This window comes from Pseudoliparis swirei, chromosome 19 (genome assembly GCF_029220125.1).
Source record: "Pseudoliparis swirei isolate HS2019 ecotype Mariana Trench chromosome 19, NWPU_hadal_v1, whole genome shotgun sequence".
Classification (NCBI taxonomy): Eukaryota; Metazoa; Chordata; class Actinopteri; order Perciformes; family Liparidae; genus Pseudoliparis; species Pseudoliparis swirei.
The window spans coordinates 14,413,262-14,430,701 of NC_079406.1; the positions used below are offsets into that span (position 1 = coordinate 14,413,262).

Consider the following 17,440-nt stretch of genomic DNA (forward strand, 5'->3'; position numbering starts at 1 on the left):
TGAAAAATTATGAATATCATTATCTATTTCAAGGTGACTTTATCTTTAGTTTCAACGATAATATTATTTCATATAACGTCCACAATAATGTTGCTTTTCACTACGTGCTTTTGGGTCGTACAAGCCCTCGTCCCGTAACACCATGAATAGAGGTGCATTATATTTTAAGCGGCGGCTGGTATCCCCACATGTCCGCAGTGGTAAACTGGATCCACAGCACGCACCTCCTGGACCTCTCCGTCGTTACGCGAAACAGTAAGTCATTCAAGTGTATTACAATGAACTCAAATGTAATGAGAATTAGTTTTGGCATTCCTTGTTCACTTGCAGCTGTAAAGTTTGTCGTGTTTCTTCAGTTTTGTTTATCCATGTGTGACTTTATCGTATTTTTGAGGTGGGAACATGGGTAGCTCCATGTTAACGTGACTCCATTCAAATATATGATATGGCGTTTTCTACTGTACCATAGTCAGCATAAATACTTTGAATATTACGTTACATACACGCAGTGAAATACACGCAAACTATGAACGGGGCGTCCCGGTCTTTCTTTTTATTCACGTCACGTAATAAACGTGCACTTCTACGGCGGTTAACGACACTCATGAACGCTTAACTTTAAAATGCTGTGATGTTCACGGGGAGAACGGCGCCACCTGGCGAGCCGAGATATGACATAGGCGAGTAAGCAGACTGGAGTCAGATCAGTCTCAATAATTGCAAATGCACACTCAAAGATTCACAAATGTGCAAAGAACAATTCACAAATATATTCGATTTACAAATGCATTCATTGGAATGTATTTTTGAATCTGTGTGCATTTGTAAAACATGTATATACTTTTTGGAGACAAATGTATTAATTCAATTATAACTATTAAATTAGCCGATTAATCATTTTTCTCAGTGACATATTTAGAAAGTTGAAAGAATTCAATCTTCATCTTCAAGGCAGAGAGCAGCATCTTCCTCAGCTGCAGACCAGATCAGGTTTCACTGAAGCTGAGATGTGGGTCAGGAGACTCGATCAAGGATATTGATTCCTTTAAGAATCTGAGTGAATTTGAACTAATACTGATACAACTTGATGGCTCACACAGTAATTTTGTTTTGCACGTTCTTGTTTTGAAAATATATTTAGTGTAAAACTCTTTATTTGCACTTATTGTTATTATTTATAAATAAGATATCCAGTGCAAAATATGTTAATTGCAGCCACAATAAGCTATTTGCCAAATATTTTTTATTTTTTGCAAAACTTTATTGACATCGTTTTTGTCTGCTGGAGTAATCTGGTATATTAAAAGTGAAGGCAATTTTCTTAATTATATTTTTTGAAAAAGGGCAGATGGAGGACCACTGCTCTAACACCACCAAGATACCCCTCAGGGCACAACAGACGTCCTCCCGGCTACCTACAGGACTATACACTGGGACACTAATGTGAACTGTTTTGAATTCAAAGGGACTGATGTAGCCACACATTTTTAAAGTTAGGCAATTTCACATTAGAAAATGTTTATAATATACTTTGAATATGCATCATTATGCGTTCCGTCATAGTGTGGAATGTACATGTTCAGAGATACTGGTGGTATAGATGTATCATACTCTTGGAGCATAATGTTCAGTATAGTAAATAGGGCAGTTGACGTATTGTTAGATATGTAAGAGCAAGCCCAGGTTCAGAATATATAGTTTATACATTTTGAAGAAAAAATGGGCAATGTGAGGTTCACGGTGAGAACGGCGCCACTTGGCTAGCATAGATATGCATGATATAGGCGAGTAAGCAGACGGCATATAATGAATACATGTGTGAAAGTATGGGGAGAATAAAGACACAGGAACATACGCAAAGTTGTCATTCATCTGGTGTATAACCACCCAACGGAAACACTACAGATGCATGCAGTTTAGTCACATATATTAACTGCTCCACATATATTATTCTCAACTAATATAAGTGTTATTATAGATGAAACTACCAGCAGCATATTACTTATACTTTGGGTACTTCACGTTTGTTTTGATGCTAAACTTTAGTATTTCTACTTGAGTCATTTATTTGAATGCAGGACTCAAATAAGTATAAATTAAATACTCGTTAATTTATAATAATAATAATTCGGACTATTATAGCGCTTTTCTAAATATACAAAGACGCTTTTCATTGTGGAAAAGAGACGGTTACAAACGGAACAAAATGAAAATGGAAAGACAAAACAGGGCAAACAAACAAACAGAAGATAGTTGGTAACAAAGAGAGAAAGGAAAGCAAAGTGGAGAAGCTGTGGCTCATATCGGAGGGTAGGTTCAGGGGGTTTAGCAGGTGAAAGAGTTTGAAGAGATGTGTTTTGAGGGCTTGTTTAAATGATGGTAGGGTAGGCGACTGACTGATGTGGATGGGGAGAGCGTTCCAGAGGGCGGGTGCAGCAGCTGAGAAGGCCCGGTCACCCCAGGTCCGGTGCTTCGTCCTGATGATCTTCAGAGTGTTTGTACCGGCGGACCTGAGGCAACGGGTTGGCCATGGAGGGGGAGGAGGTCTGAAAGATAGGGAGGGGCCAGGTTGTTTAGGGCTTTGCAAATGATGAGTAGTAGTTTGAAGTCCATCCTGTACTTGACCGGGAGCCAGTGGAGGCGGTGTAGGACCGGGGTGATGTGTTCGTGACGTCGGGTGGAGGTGAGCAGTCGGGCGGCAGAGTTTTGGTCATATTGTAGTTTATTGATGATTTTGTTGGGGGAGCCGTAGAGGATGCTGTTGCAGTCGTCGAGTCTGGATGTGATGAGGGCGTGGATGAGGATTTCAGTGGAGACAGAGGACAGGGAGGGCCGGAGGCGAGCAATGTTCCTGAGATGAAAGAAGGCCGTTTTGGTGATGTGGTTGGCGTGGTTCGCATCAGGGAGGAAAGAGAGGGTGGGGTCGAGGATGATGTCGAGGTTGCGGACCTGGGTGGAGGAAGTGACGTCATGGATGAATATATAAATTACTTGCGTAGAAACTAATAACAGGTGACGTAGCATAGACTGCACCTCTTTGAGGGAAGTTTCATTTTGCGCGAAAGAGATCAAAACCAGGTCAGTGCGATCTTTTATATATATATTTTTTTTAAATGTATTTCTTCATGTACCCTGCAGCTGTTAAGTGAGCACGACGCACGCGTAGGGCAACCAGCCGGTTTGAAAACCAGTTGGGGTGTAACACCGGCTAGTGGGAGACAGCGAGCTAGTTGTCCGTAGCAGTGGAGAGCAGGTGCAACAGGTAACAAACAAAACCGAGCCGAAGCGTTTGCAGTGAAGTTAAAACAGTGAATAATGGCTGTTTACAGTGATTACAACTTAACTACACCATTGAATATGTGACAAGAACTCGAGTATATTTAAATTGTTGAAATGGTAGTAAAATCTAAATAAAAACTGTCCAGACGGAGCGGCCTGAAATTCACCAACGTCCACTTGTTAAAGAGCATCTAGACCATGTGGTGGTATTAATACATATGTTTTGGTACAAGATCTGTATACTTTCATTACCACTGTTAAAAACAGAATACCAGAATGTGATAAAGTTGTTTATTACATAGCATAATCATATTCTGATGCATGTCTGTTAGGGGTGGAGGGGGTGGAGGGGGTCTGCCAATGACATGTAAATAATGTGGCTCAACAAACCCAGGCATCCAGAAAGACAGGCACTCAACACACAATATATCAGATGTTAGTCCGCTGTACTAACCTCCTATGTCCTGCTTTCCATAGAGATTACCTATTAATATCTGGTGTGAAAACAATGCCAGTAATGGATGAAGAGTTGGAGAGAGAGATGCTGAGCGTCTCTCCTTCCAAGCAACATGTGCAGAGCTGTGAGTAAACATGTGGTGTCTTTTATTTCTTTGTTTCTACGAGCTGAAGATTCTAAATAATCTACTAGAGATGCTCCGATCAGCATTTTTGGGTCCGATCACCGATTACCGATCACCAAAATCATGATCGGCCGATTGCCGATCCCTGCCGATCACAGAAGGGCAGGGGAATGGTAAAATCTTTTATCTATAATCAAGCAGAGTTCGCTTTGTTTAAAAGGCTGTCGCTATGAAACAGCGGTTAGTCTGTTTCATGTCAACAGTATATAGTATAGATATTAGTTCATGTAGGATTTGAATCATTCCCTGGTTCATTATTATTATTGTTCACATCATTTAGTCATTCCGCCATTTCAAATGGTTCCTGTTGTTAACGGGTAAATGGAATGTTCACCGTAACGCAGCACAGAGTTAAAGGGACAGATCCACCTTCATGTTACAGCCATATATTCATTCACCTATTTCATAACTTTCATGCAGATCCCTTTGGGATTCATTCAGCGCAATAACCCCCTATTTTATGTGCACAATTTGTAGAAATTAAACTAACTATGAATTACCTGTATTGAAGAAAGAAAAAACACACAAGGCAGTGCTCACTCACAGCGAGTGGTGGGAGACATGGCATCAAGTGCAGCGCTTTTGCTGGCCGTCCGCGGCTTTTTGGAAGTACTATGTCTCCATTTGAAAACATTCCAGACGGGAGAAGTCATTTTGCTTTCCACTGCCAAGCTCCGCTCTGCTGTTGCAGGTGGAAGTCGCGCAATTAATTTACGTCACGTGATCGACTTTTTTGATTGGCGCTTTTGGCCGATCGCCGATGAAGCCATTTTTACCAATATCGGCCGATCATGATCGGCGGCCGATCAATCGGAGCATCACTATAATTTACAGTTCCTCCGATTTGCTATTAATCCATATTTGATATTTTTTTGTTTGTGTTTAACAGCTGCTTATGCGTCATACTCATCATCTGCCAGACAACTGGACCATGAGTTATTATCCCACATGAAGATGACTTCTCTCATGGCGAGCATGTTCTCGTCATGTTTGTCTTTTGGCATTCCACTTATTGTCCTCGTGACTATGAATTGATCCCAGTCATGATGAGGGTACGTATCAGTCTTTGTTTTCACATACATGTGAAACTGCTGTGCTTCCCCTGCCTAGGTTTAATCCTAGAGAGTATTAACCAATTCCAACATAAACACATGTGTATGAATGAAGTATATTCTTAATATGATAATGTTAGAAACAGCCTGTTTCATTGGATTTGACTAATGAAAGCAGTGACGGTAAAGATACTTTCTACCTTCACCAACAGTATTCTTTTCTGTATTGTCAAAATCTGATGCCCATCAGAGGCACAGCCAGGAGGAGGGTTATTACTCCCACCAGGCGCAGTGGGTCACTGGAACACTCGTTTCCCGAGAACTGTTTCAAGCTCAGGGGATGACCCGTTGGACTTGAAGCAGCCAGGTGTTTACCTCCCAGCTGTCTCTGCTCCTGCATCAATGGCCCAGCTCAACGCAGTCTCCAAACAGGTGTTGGGACACAGCCCGTGTCCAGCTTTTCATTTCTCTAGTAGAGACACTGGAGAGAAGTTGGGTCTGCAGTGCGTTGAGCCTGGTTGCCGCCAAGTTCTTCTGGACTGGGACCAGCACAGGACCAAGACAGACTTTGCCCTGGCCCTGAATCCACCTCCTCAATGCAGCACGCCTCCTGTCCAGTCTCCGGCATCCTCAATGGCACCACTCACGCTGTTTCAGTTTCCTCCACGCCCTCTAGTGGATTCTGCTGTCTAACCATATGTGAATCCAAGTACGTCTCCCGGGCCTCAGACCGATCCAGGTAACCAACACACAGACAGACAAAGTCATGGACAAGACTTCAGCATTAGTTGGTATAAACTATAAACTGAATTGTAATCAACTTTAATTGTATTAGTAGAGTAATGAATGTGTTTCAATTTTCTTTTCTCATGAGATTTGACAATATTTAATGTGTAAAAGAATAGACTGTTGCATATACATACTAGTTAGTAATGAGTCAGTATCTGAAAGTGGAAAGCGTGTTTTCACTTGTTCAAGTGTGTGATATAAGGCTTTTCCTTTCTTTAGGTCAGAATAACGTATTGCACTCTTTAGCTTTTGTTTTCATAGAAACCACATGTTGGCCGTCTCTGCACCTGCTGTCCTCACCGACTGCTGCTCTCACTGGACCTGTGAAGAGAGGAGGGAGAGTGTTTGCAGTAGGAGCCAGCTCAAATCGTGGCAGCAGCCGGTCGTGACAATGCTTCCGGTTACAACCTCCGGTGCCGCGGCACGCCGTGGCATCACTTCCGGCACGGCTGGCAGCTGCCTTGAAGTTACGACATGAGCCTCGACTGTTGGTTTATAAAGAAAGTGCTGATATGTGACCGCATGGCTGCCCGTTTTAGTTCAGCTAAGCTAATTACGCTAACATTAGTTGGTACTTTTTGCTATGGCAATGATAAACACGAACAGGGGTATATATCTGGGATTGTTCATCTGTGGTTTATAATAGCTGCAATGACATACAGTCAGGACCATACATATTTGGACATTGACACAATTTTCATCATTGTGGCTCTGTGCACCACCACAATGGATTTTGAATGAAACAATCAAGATGTGCTTTAACCCTTGTGTTGCCTTCGGGTCATTTTGACCCGATTCAATATTTAACCCTCCTGTCGCCTTCGGGTCAATTTGACCCGATTCAATGTTTAATGTCGGTGTTCTTTCGGGAGTCAACAAACAAACATAAAGTACCTCACACTTAAACTTGGAAAACAATATTAATTCTAATAATTTTCTGGAGATTTTAATAGCTGGGGTCATATTGACCTCAAGGGTAAAATATGTTAGTAAATATAAAGGTAACAGGAGGGTTAAACATTGAATCGGGTCATATTGACCCGAAGGCGACAGGAGGGTGAAACATTGAATCGGGTCAAATTGACCCGAAGGCAACACAAGGGTTAAGAGCAGACTTTCAGCTTTAATGTGAGGGTCTTTACATCCACATCAGGTGAACGGTGTAGGAATGAGCTTTTTAAGGCAAAGAAGTGTAATGTCCTGCAATGGGCAAGTCAATCAACTGACCTGAATCAAATTGAGCTGCATTTCACTTGCTGAAGACCAAACTGAAGGGGAAATGCCCCAAGAAGCATCAGGAAGTGAAGACAGTGGCAGTAGAGGCCTGCAGAGCGTCACCAGGGATGAAACCCAGCGTCTGGTGATGTCTCTGGGTTCCAGACTTCAGGCTCTCAGTGACTGCAAAGGATTTGCAACCAAGTATTACAATTGACAATTATATTGATGATTATGTTAGTTTGTTCAATTACTTTTGGTCCCTTTAAAAGGAGGGTCCACATATACAATGTGGTGTACTTCCTACACCGTTCACCTGATGTGGATGTAAAGACCCTCACATTAAAGCTGAAAGTCTGCTCTTAAAGCACATCTTGATTGTTATATTCAAAATCCATTGTGGTGGTGCACAGAGCCAAAATTATGAAAATTGTGTCAGTCCAAATATTTATGGACCTGACTGAATGTCATTGCAGCTATTATAAACCACAGATGAACAATCCCAGATATATACCCCTAACATATATTTACTAGTTGTGTTGCTGTTGCAGCTGCCACAACTTGCCATTGTTTTGGAAATGGTGCCATGGTTTGTTGTTGTTTATCTGAACCTTGGTAGTGAAAAGTCATTAAAAGATCATACACTTATCATACTATATATCCCTGAGGTGGTCGATGGGGGAAACACCATTCGCCATGAAATAGGAAGTTGTTGTAAATCAGCTGTTCATGTTCTAATCGGCTACATCATACCAAAAATGCACTTTAAAGACTTTGCAGGAACAAAGTTCTTTCAGCAGGAACTGTATGCTACAAAGAATAGGGTGGAGGAGAGAGGCCAGAAAAAGGGGGAAGAGGACTGAATCCCAGCACACAGAATCCACACCGGGTTCCCTGGAGTAGCAGAGAAGTACGTTTATTGCCCGGCTCAAGTAGTTTCCCTGCAGACCAGGGCATGGAGAAGGAGATGACATGGAGAGAGTTCCAGGTGTCTGCCTTTTATGAGACAGAACAAAACAGATGAGCAGTTGAAAAGAAAAAATAAGAGAAATGGGAAGTGTTTTGTCATGAATATATATTTTCTCTTTTTAATACTTGTATCAATTATCATATTCGTTTTACATATTTGTGTTGTTTGTGTGACCTTGCAGGGCTCTGTGATAAATAGTTACTGTCCCTGTTGTGAATACATATATTCAATGTACTAATGCCTATATACATGTCTCATTAATATGTGAATCATTATAATGAACAAAGAAATATTTAATTGAAGTCATTAAGTAATTGCAATTCATATATTCATGAGAAGGAAAACTGTAATATATTACGTTAATACATGCATAAGTAAGCCAAGTACTTGTATAATGTGTCTGCCACTAGGATAAAGTGACAATCAGAAAACAGCAAAGTCGGATACATTTATTGTGTTTGATAAATAGCTCTTCATCATTGATGTGTGCATGCTTTGGCCCAACTGAGTCTCAAACATGTCCGCGAGTGGCTTTTCAGCACCTTGGACAGCGTTCACAATGCTGCTATTTCATTGGCTGTCAGTGAGTTCCAGCTGTACAGGACTTGCCGGACTAGCGGAGCCGGGGATCGAACCGATCCTCTGATTTAAGGACGACCCTGCCCTGCCACTGAGCCAGAGTGGACACACACTGTCACATGCAGTCACCTGACCCACATGTGTTCGAACAGTGTGGAAAACTGAGCACCCAGAGGAAAAACACTCAGCCGCTTCCTCATTGAATTTGAAAAAACGGCATATCAAAATCAATAAAGTGTGTGATGTCTGTGCTGTGAGCATTTTTATTTGTTAACAGGTCTTGGCCAACAGAGCAGATGATATCTGCACAGTTACTGCCCCTTGTTGAGTGTCTGTCACACGGTGTCACTGTTGACCACTAAAGCATAATGCACGTCTCTCCTGGTAGTCATGACACACCCATTTATAAAGGGTGTATTGTCGGATACAGCTTTTTGGAAGATATGCGTTTTATTTTATGATTACCAACACGACCCAAAGACATATCCTAGGATAATTGTCGGATCTAAAAAATCAACAAGAATCACGTTTTCACAAAGTGGAGTTCCCTCTAGCAGACAGAAGGATGATTTTTTGTGCAACGCTCTTTGTCCTGTCTGCATTATGGCGCAGCGCTTTCTCGGTGACACGCTACTCCATAGCCGAGGAGATGGAAAGGGGCTCTGTTGTGGCTAATCTCGCTGCTGATTTGGGACTTGATCTTGAAGGTTTGGCACAACGAGAGGTAAAACTTGATATTTTCCATAACAAAAAGTATCTCGATGTAAATAAAAAGACTGGGGAGTTGTACATCGTGGAAAAGATGGACAGGGAAAATCTTTGTCAAGCGAAAACCTGTTTTCTAAAGCTTGATCTTATCATAGAAAGCCCCTTGCGGATCTTCAACATTGAACTTGGAATAACAGACATTAATGATAACGCTCCACATTTCCGACGAGACCGAGTTGAGCTCGACGTTTCCGAATCGGCCACACCAGGAGAGAGATTATCCTTGCCTAATGGCGTGGATCCCGATGTTGGAATAAATACAATTAAAACATACAAACTCAGTAGCAGCGAACATTTCACCATCGAAATTCAGACAGGCAGTGATGGAACTCAGTATGTTGATTTGGTGTTGACTAAGTCTTTAGACAGAGAGGAGAATGCCGTTCATAATCTAGAACTGACTGCTATGGACGGGGGGTTCCCCGTGCGCTCCGGCACCGCCAATATCATTGTTAGAGTACAGGATACGAACGATAATCCTCCGCAGTTTGACAAGCAGATTTATACAATTAATATGACAGAAAATTCCCCGATCGGAACATTAGTGAAGAAGCTTAACGCTACAGATCTTGACGAGGGTCTTAATTCAGAGATAGTCTACTCATTCACCCTGTACACATCAGAAAAAACACAGGACGTATTTGAATTGAATCCGAATACTGGGGAGATAACTGTGAAGGGTACTATTGACTATGAAGATCTGCAAATATATGAGATGCACATTGAAGCGAGAGACAAGGGGACGCATCCCTTGCTGGGGCAGTGTAAAGTAGTCGTACACGTGACGGATATGAATGATAATTATCCGGAAATTACCATACAGTCTGTAAAAAACACAGTGGATGAGAACATCCCCGTAGGAAGTGTCATTGCTCTTGTAGGTATAAGTGACAGAGACACTGGCTATAATGGGAACGTAAGCTTATCCATAAATCCGAACATACCATTTATTCTAAACAAGTCATCAGATAGACCCATGCATTATAAGCTCATAGTGTCCGCACCTTTAGATCGTGAAACAGTACCTGAATATGACATCAAACTGATTGTGACAGATGCAGGAGCACCACCTCTGTCTGACAACGAAACAATAACTGTGCACCTGCTGGATGTAAATGACAACAAACCACAGTTCCCTCAGTCATTTTATACGATACGTGTGATGGAGAATAACGCACCTGGGGCCCTGCTCAGTTCACTCACTGCGTTTGACCCTGACCTCCATGAAAACCAGTACCTAGTGTACTTCATCCTGGAGAGGGAGATAGCCAACACCTCCATGTCCATGCTGTTCTCCATCAATCCAGAGAACGGTAATCTGTACGCACTGAAAACCTTTGACTATGAGATCGAGAGCGAGTTTCTTTTCCACATCGAGGCCAGAGACTCTGGCTCTCCTCCACTCAGCAGCAACGTGACGGTCCACATCATCATAGTGGACCAGAACGACAACGCTCCGGTGATCGTCTCTCCGTGGCGCGCACACGGCTCGGTGGTGGAGGAAAAGATCCCCAGATCCACCGATAAAGGCTCTCTGGTGGCCAAAGTGATCGCCTTGGACACCGACTCGGTGCACAACTCTCGGATTACGTACCAGTTTCTACAAGTGACTGACGCCACCTTGTTCAGTCTGGATCAGTACAACGGAGAGATCCGGACTATGAGGATGTTCAGCTACAGAGACCCGCGTCACCAGCGACTGGTTGTTGTTGCAAAGGACAACGGGCAGCCCACTCTCTCCGCTACAGTCACCATCAAGCTGTCCACAGTGGAGACGGCCGTGAAGGCCTACTCGGACATGACGGAGGTGCCTCTGGAATATGACATCTTCTCAGACCTCAACCTGTATTTGGTCATCGGCCTGGGCTCGGTGTCATTTCTTCTGCTGATCACCATTCTGGTCACCATCGTGCTCAAGTGTCAGAAACCCAAGCCCAGCAAAGCGGCTCCTCCCTGCAGGAACAGTGTGCTCAGTGAGAGGAACTCCACCATCGCAGACTCCACGCTGGTCTCCAACGATGCCTACTGGTACAGTCTGTTTCTAGCAGAGACCAGGAAGGGGAAGATGGTGGTTAGACAGCCGGTGCCAAAGGGCTCCAGATACTTCGTGTCCAGCATACCAAGAGGCACAGGACTGACAGACACTAGTGACTCAGCGGCTTCAACACTGCAGGTGAGAGTCCAATATTTATAATGTATTAATATTTAGTTTTATTTCAGCTGACATCTTAGTTATTTTAGATCAATATATTTTATGAATTTAAAACGTATAATGTTAATTTATTAATAATCGTCAGCATTACCAATTTGTACTCACATTGAAACCAACACACTCTTTAATGTATAGCCTATGGTTGAACTGAGTTCAAAAGTCTTGAAAGCCTCTAAAGGGTGGCGCTGTTATGTTAGTAAAATGCCGGCTCGTGAACGTCATGACAGTGAATGTTGTAATCGGGGAAGATCTTAGAACCACCGGCGAGCTCCGTGGTCCTGAATCTCACACACAATATGCGCTCGCGGCTTTCGGCACAGATACATCTTTGGGATTAATTTGTGAAAACATGCTCGAGACCCCGGCCGATCGAGAACAACTCAATATCACTGGAAACGAACGTAATTTCCTTTGAAGTGCAGTCAACCCGTTGACAACAATGGAGTCCGTTTTATTTCATTCTTGTAAAAGGTACGTGCTGCTCGTTATTCTTTTTTATTTCGTTCGTAACATATCGACTTCAGGGACTCATTATTCAATACCGGAGGAAATGAAAGAAGGATCAGTTGTAGCAAACCTTGCTACCGATCTCATCCTGGATGTTAAAACGCTGAACCAGAGGAAGATGCGTCTGGACATCATTGCGAACAAGAAATATCTGGATGTGAACAAAGAGACTGGAGAGCTGTATGTTGTGGAAAAGATTGACCGGGAAAATGTTTGCCCTTCCAAATCGTCAACGACTTGTTATCTTAAACTTGAGATAACACTAGAAAATCCACTGCGGATTTTTAATATAGAAGTAGAAATATTGGATATGAACGACAACGCCCCACAGTTTCGGAGAGACGCCATTCATCTAGATATATCTGAAGCGACGCCGAGTGGAGAGAGATTATCTCTCAGTAACGCAGTGGATCCGGATGTCGGAACCAACTCAGTGAAAACGTACCACCTGAGTGAAAGTGAACATTTTAATATTGAAGTTAAAAGTGGCAGAGATGGGTCCAAATTTGCTGAATTAATCTTAACAAAGAATTTAGATCGAGAGCAGCAGGCTGTTCATAATTTAATACTCACAGCTGTAGATGGAGGCACACCTGCTCGTTCGGGCACTGCACGTGTTATTGTTCATGTTTTAGACACAAATGACAACGCTCCGACTTTTGACAAATTAAACTACACTTTAAAATTAATGGAGAATTCTCCCACTGGAAGCCTCGTTATACATCTCAATGCTACAGATTTAGACGAAGGGTCGAATTCTGATGTAATGTATGCATATAGTTTATATACGTCAGAGAAAACACAGGAAACATTTAATCTGAATCCTTCTAGTGGTGAAATTACCGTTAAAGGAATGTTGAATTATGAAGATTACAGGATTTATGATATGGAAGTTATAGCAACTGATAAAGGATCAAGTGCATTATCAGGACAATGTACTATTAAGATTATAATTGAAGATATGAACGACAACCATCCAGAAATATCCATTAAATCATTCCAGAGTCCAGTCAAGGAAAACATAGAATTAGGCACAGTGATAGCTGTAGTTAGTGTCAGTGATAAAGACTCAGGTGACAATGGAGTGGTTGACCTTCATATTCCAGATAATATGCCTTTCAAACTGAGGGAGTCCTCTGACAACTATTATGAGTTAGTAGTGTCACAGCCACTAGACCGGGAGAAGGTCCCAGAATATGACATCACGTTCACTGTGACGGACAGAGGCTCTCCTCCTTTATCTGACAATGAAACGATGACGTTAGAACTGCTGGATGTAAATGACAATGTTCCACAGTTCCCTCAGTCATTTTATACGATACGTGTGATGGAGAATAACGCACCTGGGGCCCTGCTCAGTTCACTCACTGCGTTTGACCCTGACCTCCATGAAAACCAGTACCTAGTGTACTTCATCCTGGAGAGGGAGATAGCCAACACCTCCATGTCCATGCTGTTCTCCATCAATCCAGAGAACGGTAATCTGTACGCACTGAAAACCTTTGACTATGAGATCGAGAGCGAGTTTCTTTTCCACATCGAGGCCAGAGACTCTGGCTCTCCTCCACTCAGCAGCAACGTGACGGTCCACATCATCATAGTGGACCAGAACGACAACGCTCCGGTGATCGTCTCTCCGTGGCGCGCACACGGCTCGGTGGTGGAGGAAAAGATCCCCAGATCCACCGATAAAGGCTCTCTGGTGGCCAAAGTGATCGCCTTGGACACCGACTCGGTGCACAACTCTCGGATTACGTACCAGTTTCTACAAGTGACTGACGCCACCTTGTTCAGTCTGGATCAGTACAACGGAGAGATCCGGACTATGAGGATGTTCAGCTACAGAGACCCGCGTCACCAGCGACTGGTTGTTGTTGCAAAGGACAACGGGCAGCCCACTCTCTCCGCTACAGTCACCATCAAGCTGTCCACAGTGGAGACGGCCGTGAAGGCCTACTCGGACATGACGGAGGTGCCTCTGGAATATGACATCTTCTCAGACCTCAACCTGTATTTGGTCATCGGCCTGGGCTCGGTGTCATTTCTCCTGCTGATCACCATTCTGGTCACCATCGTGCTCAAGTGTCAGAAACCCAAGCCCAGCAAAGCGGCTCCTCCCTGCAGGAACAGTGTGCTCAGTGAGAGGAACTCCACCATCGCAGACTCCACGCTGGTCTCCAACGATGCCTACTGGTACAGTCTGTTTCTAGCAGAGACCAGGAAGGGGAAGATGGTGGTTAGACAGCCGGTGCCAAAGGGCTCCAGATACTTCGTGTCCAGCATACCAAGAGGCACAGGACTGACATACACTAGTGACTCAGCGGCTTCAACACTGCAGGTGAGAGTCCAATGTACACGTGTTTTTATATTTATAATGTATCAATATTTAGTTTTATTTCAGTTGACATCGTAGTTATTTTCGATCAATATATTTTATGAATTTAAAACGTATAGTGTTAATTTATTAATAATCGTCAGCATTACTAATTTGTACTCTCATTGAAACCAATACACTCTTTAATGTACATCTGGTTGAACTGAGTTCAAAAGTCTTGAAAGCCTCTAAAGGGTGGCGCTGTTATGTTAGTAAAATGCCGGATCGTGAACGTCATGACAGTGAATGTTGTCATCGGGGAAGATCGTCGGAGAGCTCCGTGGTGCTGAATCTCACACACAATATGCGCTCGCGGCTTTCGGCACCGATACATTTTTGGGATTAATTTGTGAAAACATGCTCGAGACCCCGGCCGATCGAGAACAACTCAATATCACTGGAAACGAACGTAATTTCCTTTGAAGTGCAGTCAACCCGCTGACAACAATGGAGTCCGTTTTATTGCATTCTTGTAAAAGGTACGTGCTGCTCGTTATTCTTTTTTATTTCGTTCGTAACATATCGACTTCAGGGACTCATTATTCAATACCGGAGGAAATGAAAGAAGGATCAGTTGTAGCAAACCTTGCTACCGATCTCATCCTGGATGTTAAAACGCTGAACCAGAGGAAGATGCGTCTGGACATCATTGCGAACAAGAAATATCTGGATGTGAACAAAGAGACTGGAGAGCTGTATGTTGTGGAAAAGATTGACCGGGAAAATGTTTGCAACACCAAAACATCAGCGTCGTGTTATCTCAAACTGGAGATAACGCTAGAAAATCCACTGCGGATTTTTAATATAGAAGTAGAAATATTGGATATGAACGACAACGCCCCACAGTTTCGGAGAGACGCCATTCATCTTGATATATCTGAAGCGACGCCGAGCGGAGAGAGATTCTCTCTCAGTAACGCAGCGGATCCGGATGTCGGAACCAACTCAGTGAAAACATACCACCTGAGTGAAAGTGAACATTTTAATATTGAAGTTAAAAGTGGCAGAGATGGGTCCAAATTTGCTGAATTAATCTTAACAAAGACTTTAGATCGAGAGCAGCAGGCTGTTCATAATTTAATACTCACAGCTGTAGATGGAGGCACACCTGCTCGTTCGGGCACTGCACGTGTTATTGTTCATGTTTTAGACACAAATGACAACGCTCCGACTTTTGGCAAATTAAACTACACTTTAAAAATAATGGAGAATTCTCCCACTGGAAGCCTCGTTATCCATCTCAATGCTACAGATTTAGACGAAGGGTCGAATTCTGATGTAACGTATGCATATAGTTTATATACGTCAGAGAAAACACAGGAAACATTTAATCTGAATCCTTCTACTGGTGAAATTACCGTAAAGGAATGTTGAATTATGAAGATTACAGGATTTATGATATGGAAGTTATAGCAACTGATAAAGGAGCAAGTGCATTATCAGGACAATGTACTATTAAGATTATAATTGAAGATATGAACGACAACCATCCAGAAATATCCATTAAATCATTCCAGAGTCCAGTCAAGGAAAACATAGAATTAGACACAGTGATAGCTGTAGTTAGTGTCAGTGATAAAGACTCTGGGGTCAATGGAGTGGTTGACCTTCATATTCCAGATAACATGCCTTTCAAACTGAGGGAGTCCTCTGATAACTATTATGAGTTAGTAGTGTCACAGCCACTAGACCGGGAGAAGGTCCCGGAATATGACATCACGTTCACTGTGACGGACAGAGGCTCTCCTCCTTTATCTGACAATGAAACGATGACGTTAGAACTGCTGGATGTAAATGACAATGTTCCCCAGTTCCCTCAGTCATTTTATATGATACGTGTGATGGAGAATAACGCACCTGGGGCCCTGCTCAGTTCACTCACTGCGTTTGACCCTGACCTCCATGAAAACCAGTACCTAGTGTACTTCATCCTGGAGAGGGAGATAGCCAACACCTCCATGTCCATGCTGTTCTCCATCAATCCAGAGAACGGTAATCTGTACGCACTTAAAACCTTTGACTATGAGATCGAGAGCGAGTTTCTTTTCCACATCGAGGCCAGAGACTCTGGCTCTCCTCCACTCAGCAGCAACGTGACGGTCCACATCATCATAGTGGACCAGAACGACAACGCCCCGGTGATCGTCTCTCCGTGGCGCGCACACGGCTCGGTGGTGGAGGAAAAGATCCCCAGATCCACCGATAAAGGCTCTCTGGTGGCCAAAGTGATCGCCTTGGACACCGACTCGGTGCACAACTCTCGGATTACGTACCAGTTTCTACAAGTGACTGACGCCACCTTGTTCAGTCTGGATCAGTACAACGGAGAGATCCGGACTATGAGGATGTTCAGCTACAGAGACCCGCGTCACCAGCGACTGGTTGTTGTTGCAAAGGACAACGGGCAGCCCACTCTCTCCGCTACAGTCACCATCAAGCTGTCCACAGTGGAGACGGCCGTGAAGGCCTACTCGGACATGACGGAGGTGCCTCTGGAATATGACATCTTCTCAGACCTCAACCTGTATTTGGTCATCGGCCTGGGCTCGGTGTCATTTCTCCTGCTGATCACCATTCTGGTCACCATCGTGCTCAAGTGTCAGAAACCCAAGCCCAGCAAAGCGGCTCCTCCCTGCAGGAACAGTGTGCTCAGTGAGAGGAACTCCACCATCGCAGACTCCACGCTGGTCTCCAACGATGCCTACTGGTACAGTCTGTTTCTAGCAGAGACCAGGAAGGGGAAGATGGTGGTTAGACAGCCGGTGCCAAAGGGCTCCAGATACTTCGTGTCCAGCATACCAAGAGGCACAGGACTGACATACACAAGTGACTCAGCGGCTTCCACTCTGCAGGTATGGACTTAACTCAATTCATCAGATATTATCCGAGCATGTCCATCAATTGCAGAGATAATTGAAAGTGTGAAACTTTACATTTTACAACCGTTTTTGTATTTGCCTTGCAATGTTTAATATTCCATAAATTCAACCTCTTGAAGCATACATTTTTTAGTGGTTCATATGCGAGTACAGAAACACATATACCCTCTCCATA

General features: G+C 43.4%; 2 protein-coding genes across 2 annotated transcripts; both read left to right on the forward strand.

Annotated features, from left to right (window-relative positions):
- Positions 1-803: 803 nt before the first annotated feature.
- On the forward strand, positions 804-11,487 carry LOC130210165 (protocadherin alpha-C2-like; the record flags this gene model as incomplete). The annotated part of the gene is made up of 2 exons (XM_056440155.1): positions 804-814; positions 9,138-11,487. Coding segments are annotated over 2 exons (2,361 nt in total), but the record flags the coding sequence as incomplete, so codon positions are not given.
- A 1,636-nt stretch (positions 11,488-13,123) lies between these two features.
- Positions 13,124-17,250, forward strand: LOC130209285 (protocadherin gamma-A4-like). The gene is made up of 2 exons (XM_056438849.1): positions 13,124-14,350; positions 15,904-17,250. Exons 1-2 carry the CDS (start codon positions 13,124-13,126, stop codon positions 17,248-17,250), a joined length of 2,574 nt encoding a protein of 857 aa, XP_056294824.1.
- The last annotated feature ends 190 nt before the right edge of the window (positions 17,251-17,440 follow it).

Bases quoted from the DNA above. Each gene is read 5' to 3' on its own strand.
- LOC130209285 (XM_056438849.1), top strand. From the start codon at position 13,124: ATGCCTTTCAAACTGAGGGAGTCCTCTGACAACTATTATGAGTTAGTA. The intron at 14,351-15,903 runs GTGAGAGTCCAA...AAATCATTCCAG, and splicing joins CAGCGGCTTCAACACTGCAG to AGTCCAGTCAAGGAAAACAT.